Source organism: Kogia breviceps, chromosome 11, assembly GCF_026419965.1.
Source record: "Kogia breviceps isolate mKogBre1 chromosome 11, mKogBre1 haplotype 1, whole genome shotgun sequence".
Lineage (NCBI taxonomy): Eukaryota > Metazoa > Chordata > Mammalia > Artiodactyla > Physeteridae > Kogia > Kogia breviceps.
The window spans coordinates 82,411,125-82,438,203 of NC_081320.1; the positions used below are offsets into that span (position 1 = coordinate 82,411,125).

Here is a 27,079-nt window from a genome sequence, read left to right on the forward strand (position 1 = left end):
TTTGTACAGCTGAGATTCATTCACTTTTATCGGTTCATTGCATTATATAACTATCTCATAATAAATTTATCCATTATGATGTTGGACATTTGTCTTGTTTTCATCTTTGGCTATTATCAACAATGCTATTAAAAACATGCTTATCCATGTGTCTTGGTGAACATATATTCCTATTTCTCTATGGCAGTGGTTTTCAAGCTTTAACATGTATCAGAATCATCTGGAGGGCTTGTTAAAACACAGATTGCTGGGTACTGATTGCTGATTAAGTTGGACTGGAGGCCACGAATTTGGCATTTCTAGGAAGTTTCCAGATGATGCTGAGACTGTTGGTCAGGAATCACAATTTGAGAATGTCTGATCGAAGTATCTATCTAAGAGTGGAATTGCTAGGTTATAGAGTAGGTGTAACTCAAACTTTAGTAGACAGTGCCAAACTGTCTTTCCTAAGTGGTTATGCCAATTAATAGTTCCACCAGTGGTGAATAGCAGTTCTTCTTGCTCTTTTTTCATGCCAACATGGTATTGTCAGGCTGTTTAATTTTAGCCAACCTGGTATATGTGGTAATGATATTTCATTGTGGTTTTAACATAAATTTCTCTGATTACTAGTAATTACTAATGTGTGAACACACCTTCCTAAGTTAATTGGGCATTTTGTCTTTAAATTTATTGCTGCATTCCAGTTGCTAATTGTTTTTAGGATTTTTGAGACCTATTTTTATGGGTGAAGCCAACCTGTAATTTTCCTCTCTTGCTCTGTCCTTTTCAGGCTTTTGGTATCAAGGTTATACTAGACTTATGAGTTGGGGAATGTTGCCTGTTTTTTTTTTTTTTATGCTCCGAAAGAGTTTATAGAAGATGGAACTATTTGATCCTTCAGCATTTGGTATAACTCATCAGCAAAGCCATACAAGCCTGGAGATTTCTTTGAGTGAAGATTTTTGACTACAGATTGAACTTATTTGAAGGTTATAATGCTATTGACAATTTGGTTTTGTTTCGGGTTTTTTTTTTGAGTCAGCTTAGGAGAGCTATATTTTCTAGCAAGTTTTCTATTTAATCTACATTTTCAAATGTATTGACATAAAGCTATTCAAAGGTAGTACTGTCTCCTTTGTGTTTCTGATATTGATTATTTGTGCCTTTCCTCCCTCTCTCTCTCTCTTCCTTTTCCTTTATCTATCTTTGTAAAGATTTATCAATTGTAATTAATCCCTTCAAAGAACGAACTTTTCTGTATATTTGTACTCTATTTCAATAAGTTATGCTTTTGTCTTTATTATTTCCTTACTTCTACTTTCTTCCCCCTCCCCCAGGCTTATTGAGATATAATTGACATATAACTACTTCTACTTTCTTTGGATTTATTGTGCTGGGTTTTTTTCTAACTTCTTAAGATGAATGCCTGATCATTCACTTTTAGCCCTTTTCCCTTAATTGTGCATTTGAAGATATAAATTTCCTCCTAATTACTACTTTAGCTTCATTCCACAAGTTATGATATATAGAATTTTTGTTATCATTCTGTTCTAACTATTTTCTAATTTCCATAATGATTTCTTCTTTGATCCATAATTATTTAGTAGAAATTTAAAATTTTCTAGACATAAGGAGATTTTCTAGTTGCATAGAGTATTCTACCAAAGTTGCATTGTGGTCAGAATATATACTTTAATTTCAATCCTTTGAAATAGTTTTAAGACTTTATTCACAGTTTATGGTCAATTTAAAAAATTCTATCTGTGCTTAAAGATAAGACGTATTCTGCAAGTTTTAAAAATAGTGTCTCTTCAGAGCTTCCCCTGCTGCCTGTGGTGGGGTGGAAGGTGGTGATGGTAGTCTAAGTCCATTTGGTCAATTCTGCTAATCTTTTTTTTGGTCGTGCAGGATCTTAGTTCCCCAACCAGGGATGGAACCTGTGCCCCATGCAGTGGAAGTGCACAGTCTTAACCACTGGACCGCCAGGAAAGTCCAATCCTGTTAATCTTGATGTTCAAGTCTATATTATTCCTAAGCTTTTGTCTGCTCTTTTCCACCAACTACTAAGACAAGTGTGTAAAATTTCCCACTATTATTGTGCATTTGTTTATTTCTCCTTTGAGTACTGTAGATTTTTGCCATATATATATATATATATATATATATTTGTGTGTGTGTGTGGCTGTGTTGGGTCTTCATTGCTGCGTGCAGGCTTTCTCTAGTTGTGGGGAGCGGGAACTACTCTTCGTTGTGGTGCATGGGCTTCTCATTGTGGTGGCTTCTCTTGTTGCGGAGTACAGGCTCTAGGAGCGCGGGCTTCAGTAGTTGTGGCATGCAGCCTCAGTAATTGTGGCGCACGGGCTTAGTTGCTCCGTGGCATGTGGGATCCTCCCAGACCAGGGCTCGAACCGGTGTCCCCTGCATTGTCAGGCAGATTCTTATCCACTGTGCCACCAGGGAAGCCCTCTTACTTTATATATTTTTAATTGTTATTTAAAAATCATAATTTATTACTGGTGAATTCTTGGCCTACCCTGTAATATCCTGCGAACAATTCTGGCAGTCCTCTGTACCTAGCCTGCTGTTGGAATCCACTTCAATGATCTCTGACCTGTATTGCAATTGCTCATATCTGCTTGTGAGTTCCTAGGGGCTGGGGATCAGGTCTTAGTCATCTTTTCCTCCTCTACAATGCCAGAGTGTAGCCCAGCCTCTAAAGTTTCCCAAGGTGAGCAGTATACCGCCTTGTTTATAACACCTGAGTATCACATGCAACTGTATACAAATTGAATTCACTTGATATCGTTGCACCATCCAAGTACTCGGCAAGTAAAAAAAAAAAGAAAAGAAAGAAAAAAGAAAGAACCTCTGGACTTCTAGTGTCCTTCTGCATCCAGCCTTGGGGAAACCTGACCCTGCACCCTATCCATTCTACATGTGGGAGTAGGGCTACTGCACATGTTGGCTCTGCCTCCTCCAGCCCTGGAAAGCTGTGTATCTTCTCTGACTTGACCCTGCTTATGATGCCAGGATGAGAGACGAATTTACTTAATGGAAGTGCATGGGGGAGAGTTGTGGGTAAAGAGAAGCTGAGAGCCTTTGCAGGATCTTTTCCTAACTTTACTCCTCTTGAGTTGTAGAGTTAGGAAGAGGTGTTTGTGGAGGATAAAAACCAATCAATGGCAGTCGGAAGGCACTACGGGAATGGTGTTGAGGAAAGGGGCATTGGTTAAAGACCTAAGGTAGCAAAGTAAATGTAGATATATCAATAGAACAGGAAAAGAGAGTTCAGACAGAGGCTGGAGGCCGACAGATATAGCGAGGGAACTTATGGCTGTCTTTAAAAGATTGAATACTCTATCTTCATAAAACTGAAATCTATTTGGCTCCTTAGCAGTCACCCTCCTGCAGAAAGGTTCAAGTGAGCTTCAGAGAGGTTTTGTCCCCAGAGAGTTCCTGAGTGTCTATTACCTAGGTACTTCTTGACCACAAGGGGGAGCCAGCTCTCTACTACCATGGTCACAGTCATAGGCACTGAAGAGCTGGCATGGGTCTGGGATGAGCGGGGGTGCCTTTGATTTGTCAAAACAGGTGACAGCTGGGGTCTAAAATGTTCACAGTGGGTTCTCTAGTGTGTGTTGGGTCCCACTCTGGCACCCTCAGAGTTCCTTATGTTCCCTTTACAAACACTGGGTAGGGATGCAACACTCACTTTATGGTCCAGTGTGTGGATGTAGCACTCATTCTAGTGATGAGGATCCTGTCATGCCTAATTGGGATTGTTATTTTCTGGGTGTCCTATGTTGGGGACACAACTTCTTCCCTCTTTCCCTGGAATTATCTAAGTTCCCACCTCTCCTTGCTTGTGTGATTCTTTGTAGGAGTGAAGTATGTGTGTGTGCGTGCACGTGTGCACCTACGTGTTGCAGATGGGGGTATATAAAGAAGCTGGAATAAGGTTTGGGTCAGTGACCACTGAAATGGAGTTGGGAAGCAGGTGGAGACATAAAGAAACAAAACTGCTGTTGGGACCGAGCCATGACACTCATTTTGTTCCACCTCTGGATCTATTGACTCTGATCTCAGTAGAAAGCTAACTTTTCAAAACAAGACATTCAGTTTTATTTCTGAAATCAGAAATATGCCAGGGAAAGTGGATACCACTGGGTGAACAGCAAGATCTCCCCAAAGGAGAGAGGCGCTGTCCCCCAGCCTGGGCGGCTGGTGCTCCTGGAGACTGGGCCTCTCCTCCCACTTCACGTGCTGCTGGCCCAACAAGTCCCCGTCGGGTGGGTTGGCCCCCTCCACGCGCCCAAGAAGCACCAGTTCACGGCACAGCATGATCTAGGGTCTCCAAGAGGTCCGCGTTGCGCTTCCAATCTGGCCGGGTGAGGGAGCTCCTGAAAGCCTCACGGACAGGGGGAGCTGCAGCCAGGTATGCCTGGGCCTCAGGGATGGAGCACCGGAATAGGAGGCTCAGCAAGGCTATGGAGATCGCCTGTGGGGAAGAGGCAGAGAGAACTGAAGCCTAAGAAAGTGAGGTCGTCTGAGGAAGAACACTGGAGGAGCTAGGGCATTCAGTGTGGGAGTCAGAGATACCAGGTTGGATGCAAGAATAAAATGGAGGGGCTTCCCTCGTGGCGCAGTGGTTAAGAACCCGCCCGCCAATTCAGGGGACACGGGTTCGAGCCCTGGTCCCGGAAGATCCCACACGCCGCGGAGCAACTAAGCCCATGCGCCACAACTACTGAGTCTGCACTCTGGAGCCCGTGAGCCACAACTACTGAAGCCCGCACACCCTACAGCCCATGCTCCACAACAGGCGAAGCCACCGCGATGAGAAGGCCGCACACCGCAACGAAGAGTAGCCCCCACTCACCACAACTGGAGAAAGCCTGCGTTCAGCAACGAAGACCCAACGCAGCCAAAAATAAATAAAATAATAAACAATTTTTTTTAAAAAAAAAAGAATAGAAGGGAGTTTTCAAAGACCAGAAATTGGAATGAGGTGGGTCAAGAGCAGAGAGTAGGCTTCATCCTGACCCAGAAAACTCATATTCATCAAGACTGGTTCGTGACCCAGTTCTCCCTCTCTTTCCTGACTCCCCTCCTAGGCAAAACTGAAGACTCCTTTTCAGCACCCCTGTAGTACCTTTTTCACACTTCTCTGACTACTTGTCACAATCATGTCTCCTCCCTGAACAGGGGGAGCTCCTTGCAGAGTGTCACTGAGCTTTGTAAAATCAGTGACGAGACGAGTTCCTGACACATCGTAAGTACTCAGTGTTTGCTAGATGACTAGCAGTTCGCGAGTTACCTGTTCCTTCTCGTGTGCAACCTGGACATGGAAGGAGATGGGAGCTCCTCGAATATCATCCGACAGTGGCTGAGGGAAGTGGATCACCTGGAGGAGGCTCTCGATGCATCGAGCCTTGGGCTGTCCCTAGAACCGCTGTGGAAGAAGTGGTAATGTCCATGCTGGGCTAGAAAGCCATAGGAGCTGAGAATGGGGTCAAGGGAGAGTGAGAGTCTGGGATCTCAAAGACCAGCTGTAGAGAATTCGTCCCTGTAGGCAATCCCAAACTCACAATCCCCAGTTATAAAGGAAAACTGGGGTAAAAGGGTTGGTGGTGGGCCTTGATTGGCTGGGTTACACTGGAGAATTAATGGCAAATTGGTCGTATTTTTGGCCATATCCCCGCAATCCCAAAGGTTGGTCATATTAAACTGAACTCATTCCCTCTGGTTTCCTCCCTAACCACATCCATCCTTTATACTGCTGTAAGACAGTTCATCTGCAAACACTGCTTCTATTTTTTCACCACCCTTTTCCTCTCTATCTAGCTCAACACTGTCCAATAGAAATATATTGAGTCACATATGTAATTTAAAATTTTCTAGCACAGCATTAAAAAAGAAACAGGTGAAATAAATTCTGGTCATGTTTTATTTCATCCAATATATCCAAAATATCATTTCAACATGTCAACAGTATTAAAAATTATTAGTGAGATATTTTACAATATTTTTGTACCATGTCTTTGAAATCCAGTTATTTTACAATTATAGCACATTTCAATTCAGGTGCTGAATTTCAGTGCAAAAGTGAAATATAGTCCTACCAAAAGAATAAAGTTGCATTTAATGAAAATTTTACATGCGTCACTTTTTAAATAAAATTTGGAGTTCAGTTCAGTTCAAGTGCTCAATAGCCACATGTGACTGTTGGCTGCCATCTTGGACAGCACAGATGTTTGTGCTGTTTGGCAAGTCCAAATTCCTGTCTCTGGCTTTTAATCTTCCACAGTTTCTCCACTTCCTGCTCCCTCACCACTCTGTAAAATGACTCCAGACCTGTGTCCCTCACATATCATGCCTAGCCCCGCTCTGGCCCTTGGCTAATATTCCTTCTAAAAAAAGTGCCCTTCTGTCCTTCACCTTTCCAAGCCATAACCAGAAGGCCTAGCTCAAACATCACCTCTTCCATGAAGTCTTCTGCTTGCTATAGTGCATAGATCCTACCTTCTTTGATGTTCTATTGGACTTCAGTAAGGATCATGCAATTTGACACTTAATTGTTCTCTGTTTCAAGTGTTGGTTTTGTCTCTCTTCCATTACATAGGCCACTCTGGGATGGCAAGGACTGGGTCATAGGTAGCTCTGGCTCCCCCTACCTGCCCCAACTCCAGGAACTAGAAAAGCATAAAGGATTTTTTTTCCCAGTTGGTTGGTTGGTTTTACTCATTTGAGAGGTTGTTTTAGGGCCCTGGTGGCTGCTCACTAAATGCCCATTCATTGGTTCCTTTCATGTAGAGTTGCCAGATTTAGCAAATAAAAATATTGGGGCTTCCCTGGTGGCACAGTGGTTGAGAGTCCGCCTGCCAATGCAGGGGACATGGGTTCATGCCCCGGTGCGGGAGGATCCCACATGCTGCAGAGCGCCTGGGCCCGTGAGCCATGGCCGCTGGGCCTGCGCGTCCAGAGCCTGTGCTCCGCAACGGGAGAGGCCACAACAGTGAGAGGCCCGTGTACCGCAAAAACAAAACAAAACAAAAACAAACAAACAAAAATATTGGATACCCAGTTAAATGGAATTTCAGATGGATAATTTTTTTAAATTAGTATAAGTATGTCTCAAATATTGCATGGGATATACTTATACTAAAAAATTATTCTTTATTTCTCTGAAATTCAAATTTAACCAGTGTCCTATATTTTTCTTTGCTATATCTAGCAACCCTACTTTCAGGACCATCTGTTGTGCTATCTGCTTAGCATCCATGCCTCCTCCTCCTGGTATCAGCACCTTGATTTTCCTCTGGGGAATTATTGCTTCCCCATTCTCAGGCCACACTGTTTGATTGAGGCTCACTTCATGCCCCTTCCTCCATTGCCATCTTAAATGGAGAGCATGGGTGACCCATGCCTGGGCAGAGGGCTGCTTTCCCCTGGAGAACAGTGATTGGCTCAGGGATGGGCATGTGACCCAAGACAAACCAATGAGGCCCCTCCCCCAGGTATTTGCAGGAATCACAGGGACAGATAAACTCTCCTTCTGCCAGAGTTGCTAAATTGGTAGGATGTTAGGCTGGCACTGCTGGTGGCCAATTTGCCACCTAGTGGAGAAAACCTGCCTGAAAATGACAGCAACACAGAGGAAAGCAGAGCTAAGGGCTGAAAGTTCTGGAGCATGTCATTTTGCGTTTCTGGATCTAGCTACCCTGGAACTATTCAGTTACATGAACCAATCATTTGCCTTGCTTAGTTAAACCAGTACAAATTGGATTTCTGTCACACATATGTGTAACTGAAAGAATCTTGCCTAATAGTTATAATTGCACAAACACGCACCCATGTGTGCACGTATACTTCTTAGAGGAGAGGCTGGGCCTGATAGAAGGAGGAGGAGAGGCACAAGAGAAAAGTCAACACTTACCCCTACACTTCTACATACCTCTGAAATATGCCCTCCTATGGCAGCCTAGGCATTGAAGCCAGGCCCTACCCAGCCCCATCCCATCATGTCCTAGCTGCAGCATGGCCAGAGCCCGCCAGAAGAGCTTGGAGTTGCAAATGTGGAGGTCCAACATGTGGTTTTGGGAGATCTTCCCAAGAAGCACATGGGCCCCTGTACTCACCGTATTCAGCACCCACTTGGTGCTTAGCTCATGCTGGAACTTCTAAATAGGGCAGACACATGGGGATATTGAAAATTAGGGGACATTAGAGCAACAGGGTGAACAGGATCTCATTATCTGACAGGAATCCAGGGATCAAAAATGCAGACATAGGGACTTCCCTGGCAGTCCAGTGGTTAAGGGTCCATGCTTCCAATGGAGGGGGCATGGGTCTGAGCCCACATGCTGCTCAGCATGGCCCCCCCCAAAAAAGTAGACATAATTTGCTCCATCAGCCAGGACAATTACAGGCAAACCTAGCAGCTTCACATATTTGTGGGGTTTTCTTTCTTTCTTTTCTTTTTTCTGTTTTTTCTTTTTTTTTTTTTCTTTTTGGTCATCTGCACAGCTTACAGGATCTTAGTTCTCCAACCCAGGATTGAACCTGGACCCATGGCAGTGAAAGTGTTGAGTCCTAACCACTGGACCACCAGGGAATTCCCCACATATTTGTGTTTTCGACCCTTGGTAGACAGGTATCTTCCCTGAGTCCTTCCACAGTAGGATTTTGCTCTTACCAGCACTTTCCTCTTGTTACTCAGGTACCAGACAGGGGAGAAGTGGAAATCCTGGGAGTCATTCCACTAAACTAAAGGCTCCTTGAGAGCAGAGATGGTGTCTTATTTTGCTCAAGAGCTCCAGTCATTTTGATAATGGCTGACACATAATTACTGATCAATACATGTTTGTTGAAAAACTAAGTCAATTTACTCCTTATAACAACCCTATGAAATAGGTTTTTTCTATACCTGTTTCTACATATGTGGAAACTAGAGGTCAGAAGTAAAGTTGATAATGAGATGTAGAATCAGGACCTAAATCCAGGTCTCCTGATTTAGTGATGAGGGCATTTCCTACTTTGCCACGGTCATTTCCTGGATGAATGAGATAATGGATGTGAAAGCACAGTGAAAACTGAAATGTTATACAAACACGTGGTACTGTGGGAATAACTATCACCTGTTCTTGGCCCTCATATCTTGCACTTATAATATCTATTACCAAACTTTGCGGGCAACAGGAGTCCAGTAAAGGAATTGAGGGGGTTAAGTATTTGGTCCTAGCCAGGCTGAGGAAACAGGCTACTACTTCTACCTCCTTATTCTGCAACTCTATAAATAGCTGGTCACACAAACCCCTAGCAGGGGGTATACTGAAAATACTTAACAAGTGATCTACAAAGACACTGAGTATAAGAATAGAAATCTGACCAATCAGAATGAAGCTGGCCAGTATGCAGTACTGATGCTAGGCTGCATGTCACACTGCCCTGTGGGGGAGAGATCAATCCAATCTGGGTTATATCATTAACCATTTATACCACCAACCATTTATACCATTAACTACCATTAACAAAAAAAATACTTTAAATTTTATATAATTTGAAGCTAGACACGTTCATTTTAAAGTTCATGTGGAAAAAGGGCAGCAATTCTATAGAAAAGTGTTGAAGGGAGGACTAACTCTATCGGACATTAAATTTACCATAAAGCATCTATAATTAAACAGTATGGTACCAGCACATCAATAGACAGAAAGAAAGTCCAGAAATAAACCAGTGCACATGGGAACTGAGTATTTGATACAGGTAGCATCTCAAATCACTCAGGAAAAGAATAACTTTAAGTATATATATTGGGACCATTGGATAGTCATTTAGAAAAATATAAAATTGGGTCCATACCTCACCCTATACACAAGAATAAACTCTTAATGATAGTTTGGAATTAACATTTACACATTACTATATATAAAATAAACAACAGGGACCTACTGTATAGCACAGGGAACTATATTTAATATCTTATAATAACCTATAATGGAAGAATCTGAAAAGGAATATATATATATATATATATATATATATATATATATATAAAGCAATCACTTTGCTGTACACCTGAAACTAACAACATTGTAAATTAACTATTTCAATTTAAAAAATGGTTTAAAAATAAGAGAGCAAGAGAAAGACCACTTTCACTAGAAGAAAACATGTACTAAAAGAAAATCACAGATGGAGTTTCTTTACAATCTGGGGGTGGGTGTGGTGTGGGGGGAGCTTTCTGTTCATCAAGATCCAAATTCAATACAAGATTGATAAGTTCTACCCCAGAAAAATTAAAGCAAAGACTTTTTCATGGTTAAAACCCAAAGAAAATGTAATATATAGTTGACCCTTGAACAACACGGGTTTGAACTGCAAGGGTCCACTTATACGCAGATTTTTTTCAATAGTAAATAGTACAGTAGTACAATGATCCTATCCCAGGAATGTGGATAGGGAGGAATCATGGATACAGAGGGTCAACCATAAGTTACACCATTTTCCACTGTGCAGAGGATGAGTGGCCCTAACCCCCCGCCTTGTTCAATTGTCAACTGTATAGCAGAAATAAAGGACTAATATCTCTAATTTATAAAGAACTCAAAATCAAGGGATCATCAAGACCACAATACCATTAGAAAATGAGTATATTTCATGTATTTACATGAACACACAGTTCAAATGCCCTATGTAAGAGACTGCCCGAATAACCCTTGCAAATGTGTGAGCACACCCGAATGTGAAAAATAATGAGGAAGAGTTCCATAGACCTGCGCTCTAGAGCCTGCGAGCCGCAACTACTGATGCCCCCATGCCTAGAGCCCATGCTCCGCAACAAGAGAAGCCACTGCAATGAGAAGCCTGTGCACCGCAACTGAGAGTGGCCCCTGCTCTCCGCAACTAGAGAAAGCCTGTGCACAGCAATGAAGACCCAACGCAGTGAAAAATAAACAAATTAATTAATTAATTTTTTAAAAAAAGAAAGAAAGAAAGAAATGCAAAGCATACACGCACACGCACACTTTTTTTGTAAAAAGAAACACAGGAGATCAGTCAGTCAGTAATGAAATTGGTTTCTTGCAGGGATGAGTGGGAATGGGATGGAAGGAATAGAGAAGGAAATGGGACACCTTTTTATACAGTTCTGACTTTTTAATTTTTTAAATTTATTTTTTGGGCTTCCCTGGTGGCGCAGTGGTTGGGAGTCCGCCTGCCAGTGCAGGGGACACGGGTTCGTGCCCCGGTCCGGGAGGATCCCACATGCCGCGGAGCGGCTGGGCCCGTGAGCCATGGCCTCTGGGCCTGCGCGTCCGGAGCCTGTGCTCCGCAACGGGAGAGGCCACAACGGTGAGAGGCCCGCGTACCTGGAAAAAAAAAAATTATTTATTTATTTTATTTATGGCTGTGTTGGGTCCTCACTTCTGCGCGAGGGCTTTCTCTAGTTGCGGCGAGCGGGGGCCACTCTTCATCGCGGTGCGCGGGCCTCTCACTATAGCGGCCTCTCTTGTTGCGGAGCACAGGCTCCAGACGCGCAGGCTCAGTAGTTGTGGCTCACGGGCCCAGTTGCTCCGCGGCATGTGGGATCTTCCCAGACTGGGGCACGAACTCATGTCCCCTGCATCGGCAAGCGGACTCTCAACCACTGTGCCACCAGGGAAGCCTGAAGAAGAGATTTTTAAACTGAAGTGGAGTGATTTTCAGTATATTTTTTTAAGCAAAAATGCAAGGCACAAGAGTATATTGCATAAGAGAACAAGAAAAAAATTTTTTTGCAAAAAGAAATACAGCAGAGTGTTCAAATGCTAATGTGGATAGATATGTCGCAAGAACACAAAGGCCAGCTTGAATGAGCTCTCATTTTGAGCATTAAAATGAATAATGACAGGAATGGATTAAAACACACAACAACAACAATAAAAATTCATGAGTCCATATCAATACTAAACAAACAAATGTAGATAAGGTGGGGAGAGAAGAGAGATTTTCTTTACAGAAGAATGCCAACTAATAAATGGAGACAGAAGGATAGAAATAGAAAAAATCACCATTTTAAAACCATCATAGTAATAATTGATTCAACCAAGAATCATTAGTGGATGCTAAAACCGTGGGTGAAAGATTGCTGAGGAATAAGATACAAAGAAATCTAACAGACACCACCTTGACCAAATGATCAAACGCAGCATCATCAATAAAGGGACAAACTATATTAGGAGCCTCTACATGTGATACACTGATAAAGGCACAGACAGCCTCATCTATGCAGGACTCCTGGCCCAAAATTTAACGTGAATATAATGAAGAAACAATCAGGCAAATCAAAAGTGAGGCACATTCTGTAAAACAATTGGTCTAGACTTCTAAAAGATCAGTGTTTTGATGAAAGACATCAAAAACGACTGAGGAACTCAGCCAGATTAAAGAAAACTAAAGAAACACGATAACGAAATGCAATGCATTATCCTTGCTCAGATCCTGGATCTGGAAGATAAAAACAATACAGGAATAATTGGGGAAATTTGAATATAGTCTGTATATGAGATAATAGTGTTGTATTAATTGTCATTTTCTCAAGTGTGATAATTATAATTATATAGACAAATGCCCATTGTTCTTAGGGAACACAGTAATTTGTGTCAGTATCATATCTCCAATTGCCTTTCAAATGATTTGGGGGAAAAGAGAGATGAAGCAGATGTGGCAAAATGTTAATAAGTGGTGAATCTAGCAAAAAGCATATGGTTGTTCACTGTATTATTAGTATAGTATAGTATACTATAGTATAATATAGTATCATTGATACTATTCTTGCAATTTTTCTGCAGATTTGAAATTTTTCAAAATAAAAGTGTGGGCTGAGTTACATCAAACTATTTCTACAACGAAATATTTGTAAGCTCTAAAAGAAGCCTCCGTATTTCAAACAATTTCAGTACATTTAAAAAGATAAAAACCGGAATCAAGAAAAACACACACACACGCACGCACACACACACACAAAGACTGATAGATTTGACTATGCCAAAATGTAAATTAAATGTCTCTACATCAAAAACATAGAAATTAAAAATAATATACTGGGGGAAAACATGGAACAGGAAAAGAAGGCTACTGTCCTTGCTGTATACACTCCCTCTTATAAATTAGTAAGAACAAAATACCCTAAAAAAGAATGAGGGGCTTCTCTGGTGGCGCAGTGGTTAAGAATCCATCTGCCAGAGCAGGGGGCACGGGTTCGAGCCCTGGTCCGGGAAGATCCCACATGTCGCGGAGCGGCTAGGCCCATGAGCCATGGCCGCTGAGCCTGCACTCTAAAGCCCGTGAGCCACAACTACTGAAGCCCACACACCCTAGAGCCCGTGCTCTGAGACAGGAGAAGACACCACACCGCGATGAGAAACCCGCGCACTGCAACAAAGAGTAGCCCCCGCTCACCACAACTAGAGAAAGCCCGCGCAGCAACGAAGACCCAACGCAGCCAAAAATAAATTAATTAATTAATTTTAAAAAATTTTTTTTAAAAAGAATGGGCGAATATGCCCAAAACATATGAAGAAGCAGTACAATAAAGAAAAAAATTCAATGGCGAATATATATATCTTTAAGGAGCCAATCTCCATAGTAATTAAATATAAATTACCACGGAAATGCCTTTCATTTTGTTTCACTTTTTTTCCTTTGTTGACTAGCGAAGATTAAAAAGAACAATGTTACCCAGTATTTTAAGGTTGTGGGAACAACCAATTTTACACTTTGTTTATAAACCTCTTTGGAGGTAACCACATGCATCAAAAGCCTTAAAATTTTAAACACCCTTTGACCCAGTGATTCCACTTTTGGAGGTTTATCCTAATGAGAGAGTCAAATGTGTGTATAAGGATATTCTGTGCAGCATTTTAATAAAAGCCATAATATTGAAACTACAGTGTTTGACAACTGGGGCTAGGGTAAACAAATTACAGTCCACATACCGTGGAACACGACATTAAAAATGATGATGTAGATATATTAGTACAGAAAGATATTCATAATTTTAAATAAAGAGAAGCAAGTTAAAAACAGCATGTCAAGTATGATCCTATTTTTATATAACTATATTTACATATGCATAAAGAAGTAGAGGGACAGTCTCAAAATTTGTCTGAGTGGTTTTTGGTTTTGGTTTTGGAAGAAGGTAGATTATGGATGATTTTTTTCCTTTTTTTTGATTTCTGTATTTTCTAAAGTTTGACAATAAAAAAATGTATTACTATTGTAATTACAATTTTCTTTAAAAATACAGTTCTTTAAAATATCACAGATTATCATTCTCTGCTATATCCCCTATCCCTGGGATAGTACCTGGCATGTGACAGGTACTCTAAAAATATTTGTTGAATGAATGAATAAATGGATCGTGCTCAACTCATGAATATGGTTGAAATTTATCTTGTATGGTGAAATAAACCATGGATTTAGAGTCCCAAAACCTGAGTTCGAATCCTGACTCCTGTCTTATCTGTGTGGTCATGATTATAATCCCTTAATCTCTTAATTTCATCTTCCTCATCTGGGCAATGGGGAAACTAAATATACATTCCTTAGGCGATTGTTAAGAGAACTGAGATAATATTCATGAAATATTGTGTGAAGTGCAAAGGCCTCTGTGTATTAGGTATTATGAGTATACAATGGAACCTATAAGTATGATGGGGTATATAACATAAAGGAGGGGTCTAGACGATGTGGGTTTCATTGGAAAAGACTTCTTAGAAGATGTGAAATCTCAAAGAGGACAATAAATGTGGAAAGCATGCCAAAAGAAGTAGGGATGTGACCAATGAACACCATTTGGAAGGAAAGACAAAGATACACATTGAAAGGAGCGTGGATCCCCTGTTCAGCGGGAGAGGAGAGGAGAATTCCATTGAGTTCTGAGGGCAGGTAAGGAGCATGCCCGCTGTTGTCTGGTTAAGTTGGGAAGAATGGAAGAGGCCACATCTCTCCAGGGCAACCCTTCAGGGGCCTGGTTCCGCCCCATGGAGTATGGAGGGCTGTCGTGTGAGAAAACTGAGGACGAGAGATGTGTAAAACTGCTTTCTTTCTTCGGCCACGAAGCAGAACTGAACTGGCATCCAGACGTCCTGCTGCTCATTCCAAATGCTAAACTGCAAAGTGCACCCAAAGGGATCATTACTTCTACGGTTATTAGCAATGCTTGTACTGGATCATAATTTCATTAGTAAGCAGGGACTGTATCAGTGTACTATTATCTGCAGTGAACTCAGCATAGGACAACTTGCAAAAAAATATGTCTTAAAGGCTTTTGGACAGTGAGGATGACTATAGTCTCGACAATTAACTTGTGACAAAGGACAAATGAGTATCTGTCAGGTGATTGGCGGTCTATCCTGTACTTTTGCATATTTCTCGAGAGAACTGAATGCAGTAGCCCACTGACTTGGAAACTCTGACTAGTGACCTGGTAACACAAGAACTTGCCCATCTGGCTTTGAGGAAGTCAGACAAAGCTTTCTAACCTCCGGCCCTGGGTTTTCTAATTCCTGGAATCCCTCCTCCTCTGTGCCCCTCACTGCAGATATTACTTCCTTATTCCCCATACCTGGATGAAGTCCCCGTCATATTCGAAGAAAAGCAGTGGCCATGTGATGCTGATGATCGAGGGAAAGAGCTTCTTCAGAGGGGTCTGGAGAGAGAGAGGAACAGGAATGGCATCTCCAGGAAGCCCTGGCTGTAACTGCTGCCCCGGGTCCCCTCCTCAAGGCTGGACCCTCTCCGGCAGGGACTGCCCTACAGTGCTGTGTGCCAAGGCCTGGATGTTGGAGGTCATCTCTTTCACCTGCTCCACCAGCATTTGCACCTCCTTGAGGTTGTCTAGGAGACGGGGAGGGCATCAGAGTGGGAAGCCTGGCTCTTCAGCTGTTCTTTCTCCTCCCCTGGGGTCCAGTCAGGACACACACTCCCGTCCCTCCCTCTGAGCAGGTACCCTAAGACCCAGAAAAGTGATAGTTCCTCTGAGTCACTCTGCGGCCTCCATCCCCTCACCCCACCACTCCCATCATCCCTCTCACCATCCAGGGTAAAAATGAAGACCATAGTGTCAATTTCTGCAAGGGATGGCAGGATGGAAGTCAAGAAGTGTTCCTGGGAGAAGAAGAAATGGGGACCCTGGAGCAGAAAAAGAGGAGAGAGTCCTTCCCATGGAAAACTCCAGCATATAGACTTGAAGACCAAAGAGGCCGTTAGAGGACATCTAATGCAGAGCTTTTATCTACAGATGTAAAAACCAAGATTCAAAGAGGTAAAGTGTTGGGCCTCCCTGGTGGCACAGTGGTTGAGGGTCCACCTGCCGATGCAGGGGACGCGGGTTCGTGCCCCAGTCCGGGAAGATCCCACATGCCGTGGAGCGCCTGGGCCCGTGGGCCGTGGCTGCTGGGCCTGCGTGTCTGCAGCCTGTGCTCCACAACGGGAGAGGCCACAACAGTGAGAGGCCCGCTTACCGCAAAAAAAAAAAAAAAAAAGAGGTAAAGTGTTTTGCCCAAGATAGTGCAGCATGCTGACGGAAGAGCACTGGAGCAGAGCCAAGTTTGGGGGGTGAATCCAGAGCTTTCCACACTGTTCCTGTGCTGCCCCAAGGCCTCATGACCTTTCACCCATATTCCCTCTCTAGAAGGGAATTTCCACCTTCCTCTTTTCTCCCACCCTCTGCACACCAGTTATCTTCCCAACTTCCCCAAGTCCCATTATCTTCCCACCTGGTTGATGAGCTCAGCCTTCTGGTTAAACATGTCACTGTGATCACCAGTGAGAAAGCCATGGACATCTTGGAAATCTGGGAAGGTTAAGGACAGGGAGAGAGGAGTGATGGGCTTCAAAGGAGAGGAAGGTTTTAGGCTTGGGGAGGTGTCAGTGGGCTGGGAGGAAAGTGGCAAGTGGGGTGCAGGGTTAGCAGTAACACACTTGGGAGGCTATAGCTAAGCACGGGGCTGGGAGCTGAGGGATCAAGGACTGAGTGAGGGTTCAAAGAAAGGAGCATTTGACTGAAATGCCTATCTAGAAAGGGCAGGATGGACATTGAATGAGGAGTCTCCATGGGTTGGGAGTAGGAAAGAATTTGGAGAGCAGACCAGTTGGTTTGGATCAGGAGGAATCAGGAAGTAAGTCAACACTGGGGTCCCACCAGCACCAAAGGTGTGGATGCACTCCAGTCCATCCATGGTGGCAATGATGCCCAGGCTCTGCCAGCCAACCAGGTATACTCAGCCTTTTTTCTCCAGGCTGAGAGTGGGTCAGAGGTCAGGACATGAGAGATCACAGTGAAAAAAATCCAGAGATCAGAGAAAGACGAACGCAGAAGAGCACAAGAGTAAACGAACCAAAAGCCTACCTTGACCCTCCAACACGCAGACCCGCTACCCTCCCCATGTTATCGTGTCTCGTAGAGTCTCCCCTGCTCTCATGACATTCCCCATCCAGGCTGCTTCCCCCCTCCAAATACACATCTACACACCTGGTGCTGACTTGCTTCATCAGGGCGGTGATCTTGAGGCGTTGACTCTAGGTCACCTGATGAGCTCACTCAAATGTCTGCAGGACTTCCAGAAGGCATCTGGGAGAAAGTCTACCAGCTCCAAGGGCAGGCCCAGTGCCCCCTCAGAAAGCCTGAGTCCCTCCTGCCCTGGGGAAGGCACAATTCCCTTGAAACTAAGTTCTACTGGTCCCTCGTGGGGGAGTGGTAAGTAGAGCCAGACTGCATTCAACAGGGGCAGAGAGGGCTTCAGCGGGAACACGACTAAAGAGCAGAGCTGAGAATAGGGCATCCAGAGCACTGGGAGGAGGGTGGGATCCGAGAGTTGAGGAGGGGATACGTGAGCCATGTGGAAGCTAGGCGAGAGACCCTGGTGAGGGAAGCAGGCCCACGGCAGGACGACCTCTACCCTGCATGGCCTGGAGTTTACTAGTTAGTGACCACTGTGCACGCAGTCTGGTTAGTGGCTCTTGGACATGCGCTCTGGTTAGTGGCCACTGGGCAGGCATTTGTAGGACTAGTGGCCCCCAGTGTGCTGTGAGGAAGAATGCTGGTTGAGGGCTTAACTGAGAGGAGAGGAGGGAAGGGAAGGGAAGAGCAGGGAAGAGAAGAGAAGAGAAGAAGAGAAGAGGGAAAGGGCCACTTATGGTCATTTCTATGGTACATTCAGGACTCTGGAGAAGAAGCCAGAATAATTGAGTGTCCTGTTAGCTGGGGATGAGGGTTTTTCAGAGAGCTTTTGTTTTTGTTTTTGGTTTTGTTTTCCAAGTACTTTCCCCTCCTCCATCCCCCACTTTTTTTTTTTTCTTGCAGTACGCGGGCCTCCCACTGTTATGACCTCTCCCGTTGCGGAGCACAGGCTCTGGACGCGCAGGCTCAGCAGTCATGGCTCACGGGCCCAGCCGCTCCGCGGCATGTGGGATCCTCCCAGACCGGGGCACAAACCCATGTCTCCTGCATCGGCAGGCGGATTCTCAACCACTGCGCCACCAGGGAAGCCCCATCCCCCACTTTTTAAATAACAGTTTTTAATCCAAACACTACATTTCATGTTCCTTGGACAGACCAGTGAAGCAGCCATTGATTGTAACGGTACAGATATGTAATATGACACACCAAAAAGATAACAAGATTACAGCAAAAAGAATGATAAAAGCAGTGTCTGAGAAAAGGAGATTAAAAGTAAATAATTGCAGAGAAGAGGAGAGATGAGCCTCTGGGAGATGAAAGATACAGAGCTTGTGTGTAATGTGGAATTCCTGCCTTCCTATCTTGCAAAAGGAAGATCAAGGAGAATGTCACAGATGTGTCCATCCCCGGCAGGGTGGGGCAGGGCAGGGATGTGGTTAAGGCCCTTGTAAGGTCAAAGGAAGGGCAGCTGATGCTAGTGAGATGCAGCCACAATCCAGAGCAAAAAGGAACGAGAGCACTGGAGGCTCAGGAGGCCCACACCAATTTTGGAGAGTCTTAGGCAGAAGAATGAAACTGCACCCCATTGTTTTTTAAAAGCCCATATTTGAAATGGAAACATATAAAAGAGACATAAAGCAATACTTTCTACACACAGATGCAAAAGAGCTTCTTTAAATAGAAACTGCCCTAGACCATTTAGGTGTTTAATGATTACTGATTTAAGAGACAGGGTCAGAATGGAAATAAAACATCTTAAGGTGAAAAACGAAACAAGAAAACAGGATTTGATTTACAACATTTTAGTAGATACACAACACCAGGAATTTCGACATGATGTAACAAAACCTAAAATCAGAGGCCCTAAGTGGCAAAGCCATCCAGAGGTGGGTGTGAGGGGTAGGGGTGGGGGCAGATCTCACCCCAGTTGCAGGATTGAGCACAAAAGCTTTCTGTTTTCTCTGGCGGTTTCTGCATCTGCTCTGCTATTTGTCGAAGTGTTGAACTCCAGTCTCCAACGGGGTCATTTCTGGGGCCCAAGGAGAGACAGAGGGGCGATCATGTGTGAGGATCTAAAGGAAGGGCCTCACATGAGAGTTGGGGCCAAATACCACATTGAGATTGGGGTCGGAGGTCAACAATTTCCCAGAGAGATGTGCTTTGATGCTCATAGGGGCACTGTGTCCCTGAACCCCAAGGATGAGGGTTAATAAAACATTCAGCAATTTAAGCCCAGAGCAAAGCCAACACTCAAGTAAAAAGTTCCAGCCTGAGACCAGAACTTTCTTGTGTCCTGGTCCTTGCACAGGTCCTATTGCCATGTCTCCTCTGCAGAGAGAGGCGACAGTGTTTATTGTGTGGTTGAAAACTGAGATCCCTAGACTTGGCGGGTCATCAAAATCACCTGGGGAGGTTTGCTTTTTTAAAATAACTACCCATTTCTGGTTTCCACACCCACCCTGAGAGTCTGCTTCAGTAGTTCTGGAGTGGAGCCCCCAAATCTGTATTTTTAAAAAGCTTCCCAGATGACTCTGAAGATCAGCCAAGTTTGGGAGCCACTGATTTAAGGAACAACTGGAAGATCTCCACGCCTACATTGTTTGAAATCCTTCATTTCACTTAGTCACAGTCCCTGAAATTAGCATCCACTGCAGCACATACATTTTTGGTGAGGAAAGCCCTCCATTAAAAGAGATCATTTATACCTTCTTATGAATTACACTACATGCCTGGAATCTGGGAGCTGAAAAAGTCGCTCAGAACTCAGCTGTCTGTCTCCCCAAGACCACACTAAATACACACAAAGCTGCTCTTGGGTAATCAACAAGCCTTCACTGAAATACCTCCAGTGACAGGAAGCCCTCAGCTTCATTGGGTGGCCCCCTCCAATGGTTTATTTAGCAGAGTTTCCCCAGCTTGGCTGTGCATCAGAATCTACAAGGATGCTTGCAAAAATTAGATATTTCAGGGCATTACCTCAAACCTACAACATCAGACCTCTCATACAAGAATCTTCCTTATTAACACTCCCAAGGCAGTGCATCCACAGAATCACACCTGAACATTATTGGTTTAATATGCTGGCCTTCGTAACACAACATTGTAAATCAACTATACTCCAATAAAAAATTTTTAAAATATATGCTGGCCTTCTCTGAGATCGAAGTGGCCATTTAGACAGAGAATAAGAGGGAGGTGACTTGGAGGCACAGGGATCTCAGGAAAGGGGAACAGGGTGGGAGATGTGAGTAGCCAGAGGGGACCAAAGGGGCTCCTGGCATGAAGGAGAAAGGGCCTAAAATAAGGGAGCTAGGCAAAGGAGACTAGGAGGCCAGTCAGCACCCAGTATTCCTTCTTAGAAAAGATGCTTGGGACCCACCTCAGCTGAAAGCACAGATCTTTGTGGTATGTATTTTCTTGAGCCCATTCTATCCTCTGACGCATGTTTTCCTTGCCTCTTCATTCCCTGTTTTAAATGTGTGCTTTCTTATATTTTATGTATTCTTTATAAGCTGCCTTCAAATCCTGTCTGAAATGAGAGAATAAGCAAATTAACCAACCAACAAAAAACTTCCTAAGCTTAGGAACACCCTTTACTTACTTTATTTTTTTAACATCTTTATTGGAGTACAATTGCTTTACAATGGTGTGTTAGTTTCTGCTGTATAACAAAGTGAATCAGCTATACATAAACATATATTCCCATATCTCCTCCCTCTTGCGTCTCCCTCCCACCCTCTCTATCCCACCCCTCTAGGTGGACACAAAGCACCGAGCTGATCTCCCTGTGCTATGCAGCTGCTTCCCATGAGCTATCTATTTTACATTTGGTGGTGTATATATTTCCATGCCACTCTCTCACTTCGTCCCAGCTTACCCTTCCCCCTCCCCGTGTCCTCACACCCATTCTCTACATCTGCATTTTTATTCCTGTCCTTTCCCTAGGATCTTCAGAACCACTTTTTTTTTAGATTCCATATATATGTGTTAGCATACGGTATTCGTTTTTCTCTTTCTGACTTACTTCACTCTGTATGACAGTCTCTAGGTCCATCCACCTCACTACAAATAACTCAGTTTCGTTTCGTTTTATGGCTGAGTAATATGCCATTGTATATATGTGCCACATCTTCTTTATCCATTCATCTGTCGATGGACACTTAGGTTGCTTCCATGTCCTGGCTATTGTAAATAGAGCTGCAATGAACATTGTGGTACATGACTCTTTTTGAATTATGGTTTTCTCAGGGTATATGCCCAGTAGTGGGATTGCTGGGTCGTATGGTAGCTCTATTTTTAGTTTTTTAAGGAACCTCCATACTGTTCTCCATAGTGGCTGTATCAGTTTACATTCCCACCAACAGCGCAAGAGGGTTCCCTTTTCTCCACACCCTCTCCAGCATTTATTGTTTGTAGATTTTTTTGATGATGGCCATTCTGACCATGTGAGGTGATACCTCATTGTAGTTTTGATTTGCATTTCTCTAATGATTAGTGATGTTGAGCATTCTTTCATGTGTTTGTTGGCAATCTGTATACCTTCTTTGGAGAAATATCTATTTAGATCTTCTGCCCATTTCTGGATTGGGTTGTTTGTCTTTCTGATATTAAGCTGCATGAGCTGCCTGTATATTTTAGAGATTAATCCTTTGTCAGTTGCTTCGTTTGCACCTTTATTTACTTTAATATTCTGAGATTTGGTGAACAAGAGCATATTTGCCCTGCCCTCTCCTTTGTGACTATCCTGTAGATTCTCACAGGTTCCCTCCCAGGCTCCCCCAGGGGTCTGGCCATGACCTTTCATTACAGAAGGTCTGCGTATGACCTGGCCATGAGAAGGCATGGCCAGAAGGCTCACCTGGCCACGCTCACTGGGTTGAGACCAGTCAGGACTGGCAGAAGGACGGCTGGGTTATCCATGCTGTAGTCCACCTGGCCTGCCACAAAGGGAGGCTGGTGGTAGGGTGAGAGAGGAGGGTACGATGAGTGGGATTACTCTAGTGCTGCCCGAGGCCCACGTACAGCAGAATCCCCCCCCCCCACATGCTTGTTTAAGTGCAGATTCTGGGCCCAGTTAAAATCTGCTGGATCTGAATTTGAAGGGGAGAGCCCATGGACCTACATTTTTAAAAATTAATTAACTATTATTATTATTATTATCATCAACCACACCGTGCAGCTTATGGGATCTTAGTTCCCCAACCAGGGATTGAACCCAGGACCCTGGCAGTGGAAGCGCTGAGTCCTAACCACTGGACCACCAGGGAATTCCCTAGACCTACATTTCTTTTTTTTTTTTTTTTTTTTTTTTTTTCTCTCGGTACGCGGGCCTCTCACTGTTGTGGCCTCTCCCATTGCGGAGCACAGGCTCCGGACGCGCAGCCTCAGCGGCCATGGCTCACGGGCCCAGCCTCTCCGCGGCACGTGGGATCTTCCCGGGCCGGGGCACGAACCCGTGTCCCCTGCATCGGCAGGCAGATTCTCAACCACTGCGCCACCAGGGAAGCCCCGAGACCTACATTTCTAACAGGTTCTCCCAAGGAAGTCTGCGTGGTAAAGTCTGAAAATACAGAACTAAACTGTAAGCCCCATGAGGTCAGTGTCCTGCTCTCCTTGTGTGCCTCAGTCCACGTCTAGCCCTTGCTGGGGTCCAGGTCCTGCTCAGTGAATTCTGAGAGTCAGAGTCAGAGCTGCACAGCTGAGAGGAAACTCAGGGTCATCTAGCCCAGTGCTTCTCAAACAAACTACCTGGGAATCTTGCTAAAATGCAGATTCAGACTCAGTAGGTCTGGTGTGGGGAGGCCTGATATTCTGCATTTCTAACAGATCCCAGGTGGCACTGATGTTGCTGGTGTAAGGACCACACTTTAAGTAGCAAAGGGACTAGTCCAGGGTCAGCTTTTTCTGTAAAGAGCTAGACGGCAAATATCGTAGGCTTGTGGGTCCTACGATCTCTGTCCAATGACTCAGCCTTACCACTGAAGCGTCAAAGTAGCCATGGACAATATGTAAACACAAATGGCTGAGTTCCAGTAAAACTTCATTGGCAAAAACAGGGAGAAGCTGGATTGACCTGCCGGCATAGTTTGCTGAGCCCTGGACTACTCTATCTATTTTGGTTGTTGAATGGATGCGTACACAGTTATTGTGGGATAAGATCCCTTCCCCCTTGTCCCACATTCATGCAACTGGATCCTAATTAGTGAGAGTAAAATCAAAATTCCTTACACAAGCCCTTTCTGTTTTCTAGCTAAATCTAGATAAATCTTGTTGATCTGTCTTCCATGCTGTTCCACTCCTACTCCCTGCCTTCCTATAAAATTGATCCACCCAGCCCGTCTTCACACTCACAGAGAGTCCCACTGAAATGCCAATGACAATCACCCTCTTCTTCCCAGCAGCCACCTAGGAGAGGAGGATGGGTGAGGTAGTGCCACCAAGAGGATCCTAGGGTATAAACATATTGTGTGGGGATGTCAGGGCCAGGATTGGGTGGGGGGGGTGGCTGGAAGGGAGTTGGGGGGCAGGGAGGAGGCAGGGGATGGGCTTTGGCTGGATGTTGGGGCTTTTGATGTCCCCACGAGAAGGAACAGACAGAGGTCTCTGGTTGACTGTCAGTGGAAAACACAGACTTCTTCAGTTCCTCGATCCCATCCAGGGCACTATCTTCCGTCCCCTCCTTAGAGGCCATCTCAGACCTAAGAGGACAGACTCAAGGTCAGTGGTACTGCTTGGGAAGCAGAAACCTATGGTTTATTAGGGCTGCTTTGAGAGAAGGAAATTAAGAGAAAACTATCACTGAATGGGCACCTACTATTTGTTGGGCACCATGATAAACACTCTGTAAGGTTGAAAAACTTAAATTCCTATGAGGGCTGGTCAGGCAACATAAGTATGTGAAGTGGAAAGCAAACCGGACACAATCTCCACCTGAAAGCATTCAAATTCAGTTTCTAAAAGACACTAGTTAGGCCAAACAAAATATTCATAGGCCTTGGGCTTCCCCGGTGGCGCAGTGGTTGAGAATCCGCCTGCCGATGCAGGAGACACGGGTTCGTGCCCTGGTCCGGGAAGATCCCACATGCCGCGGAGCAACTAAGCCCGTGAGCCATGGCCGCTAGGCCTGCGCGTCCGGAGCCTGTGCTCCGCAATGGGAGAAGCCACGACAGTGAGAGGCCCGCATACCGCAAAAAAAAAAAAAAAAAAAAAAAAAAAATATTCATAGGCCAACCTGGCTTACCTGTCACCTCCTGCAATGAGGTAGGTGTAAAGAGGTTTCTGTCCTAGACCTTTCACCAGCTGGTTAAAGGAGACCTGCCAAGTCGGAGAGAACATGAAGTAGTAATGACAGGGAAGGAACAATTATCTTGGATTTTCAACACCTTGAGGGTAGAGGCTGTATAATGATTCTCTTAGGTCATTGCTTAAGCCAGTACTGCTTGGAATCTGACTCTTAAATATGCTGCTTGGGCTTCCCTGGTGGCACAGTGGTTGAGAGTCCGCCTGCCGATGCAGGGGAAGCGGGTTCGTGCCCCGGTCCGGGAGGATCCCACATGCCGCGGAGTGGCCGGGCCCGTGAGCCATGGCTGCTGGGCCTGCGCGTCCGGAGCCTGTGCTCCGCAGCGGGAGAGGCCACAGCGGTGAGAGGCCCGCATACCGCAAAAACAAAAAAAAAACAAAAAACAAACAAAAAATATGCTGCTTGGAGGTGATGGATTAGGGGTGTGTGGGATGTAGAGACGGTGGCAATAGACTGGTGGGGCTCAGATGGGCTCAGAAGAAATGGGGCTCCATTTTGCGATATAGCTTTTGGAGAAGAAAGAGCCGGAGCTGGAGGCGGTCCACCTAGGAGCTTAGCTATGAAGAGCTTTATGGTCTTGAGGTTCACCCCAAGAAGGCAGAGAGAGCAAAACTGGCGATCAAGGTACTCACCGACATGAGGAATGCCATCCTGCCAGAGGTACCCCTCCACTCAGCCCCACCAGTGCCCCCCTCAGGCTCCTGAGAAAAGAAAAATGCCTAGGTCTCCAGGACCCAGCTCAGGTTGGGAGAAGCATATTCTCTTTTTGGTTGATAACAGAACCCCCCGTCTTATCCCCAAAGCGAACAGAACATAGAGAATATGGTGTAGCAGAAAGAACTTTGGATTTGAGAAAGAAACTTCAGTCTGACCCCCCAACTCTGGTTTAGCTACTTATTCAAACCCTTACTGGACTTCCCTGGTGGCGCAGTGGTTAGGAATCCACCTCCCAGTGCAGGGGACACGGGTTCGATTCCTGGTCCAGGAAGATCACACATGCCGCGAGGCAACTAAGCCCGCAAGCCACCACTCCTGAGCCTGCATGCATAGAGCCCATGCTCCACAACAAGAGAAGCCACCACAATGAGAAGCCTGCACACCACAACGAAGAGTAAACTCCCACTCGCCACAACTAGAGGAAGCTTGCGCTCAGCAACAAAGATCCAACGCAACAACAACAAAAAAACCAAAAACCCTTCCTTATTCCAGAAAGAACTGAAAGCAGCTTTGTCATAGATAGATAGAAAGAATCAGCATCATCTGGCAATTATTAGCTGGGTGTATTTGGGCAAGCTACTGTGATTATCTTAAGTCTTTGTTTTCCCATCCGAAAAAAATCGGAGACAATAACACCAACTTTACAGGTTTTTGTGAAGGTAATGGGTGTGAAAGTATACGGTCAATTATAAAGTATTACGCAGTAACAGTTATTATAATTACTATTGATTAATAAGATGACAATAAGGATATAGAAGTTTAGAAAAGGGAAAAATAGAGACCAAGAAAAGAGAAAAGTAGAGGGAAACACGAATTTAAGCAGGGAGCAGGTGGAGAGTTGGTACCTTCAGCACTTCCTGAACTTTTCCAGCCACTTATACCATGGTGGTCAGAGTTGACTCACTGTTGAGTCACTGGAGGCAACAGGCAGGCATCAGCAGCCAAGAAAAGGACAGTGGATTGGGGTGGGGGTGGAGGGGCTCTCAGACCATGGTCTGAGAGGGCAGAGGTTGAGGTGGGGTGTGGCTGCAGTGGGCATCGTTACTTGCAGTGTCCAGGGGATGGTTCTGGGTCACCTGGCATGTGGCATGACTTGTCCCTCCTCTTGGAAGATCTCAGCATCACATTTGCCCCAGCAACTGAACAATCTGCTTGGCATCTGCTTTGTCCAGATCCCGGGTCAGTGGGTTTGACTTCTCTGTGATGGGCAGGGCTGCCTCATACCCAGACAACTAGAGGGAAGGGGGGACCAGGTCAATGGCAGGGAGCCTCATTCACGTCTGCTGAACTGGAGGTGGGTGTGGCAGCAGGCACAGTGTTGGGACAGACAGACAGACAGACAGACAGACAGACACACACACACACACACAGCATTTAGCCTGCACTTGGTACTCTGGGCCTATCAAGGAAAGAAAATCAGAAAGGAAGATGGGAAGGAGGAAGGGGAAAGCAGAAACCCAGGGTGCAGGGAAGTCCAGATGAGACAGGATTCTAGGAATCAGCACAGAAGGCCAACAGGGAGAAAGGGTCTCACCTCCCACTTGCCAGGCTCCGGGGTCTCAGTCACACGTTAAAACTGTTTTGTGCCTGGCATGGTCCCACACTGTGGACACACTGTTGTGCCTACCTCTTCAGCC

General features: G+C 44.8%; 1 protein-coding gene across 1 annotated transcript; it reads right to left on the reverse strand.

Moving 5' to 3' along the window:
• Positions 1-4,309: 4,309 nt before the first annotated feature.
• On the reverse strand, positions 4,310-27,036 carry GCKR (glucokinase regulator). Its single transcript, XM_059078672.1, is given in 20 exon segments — positions 4,310-4,480; positions 5,300-5,438; positions 8,017-8,162; positions 15,590-15,673; positions 15,758-15,861; positions 16,059-16,155; positions 16,743-16,819; positions 17,168-17,265; positions 17,498-17,596; positions 19,274-19,392; positions 19,394-19,454; positions 22,284-22,378; positions 23,777-23,830; positions 24,054-24,123; positions 24,666-24,739; positions 25,358-25,426; positions 26,288-26,356; positions 26,488-26,568; positions 26,570-26,674; positions 26,977-27,036. Coding segments are annotated over 20 exon segments (1,872 nt in total).
• Positions 27,037-27,079: the final 43 nt, after the last annotated feature.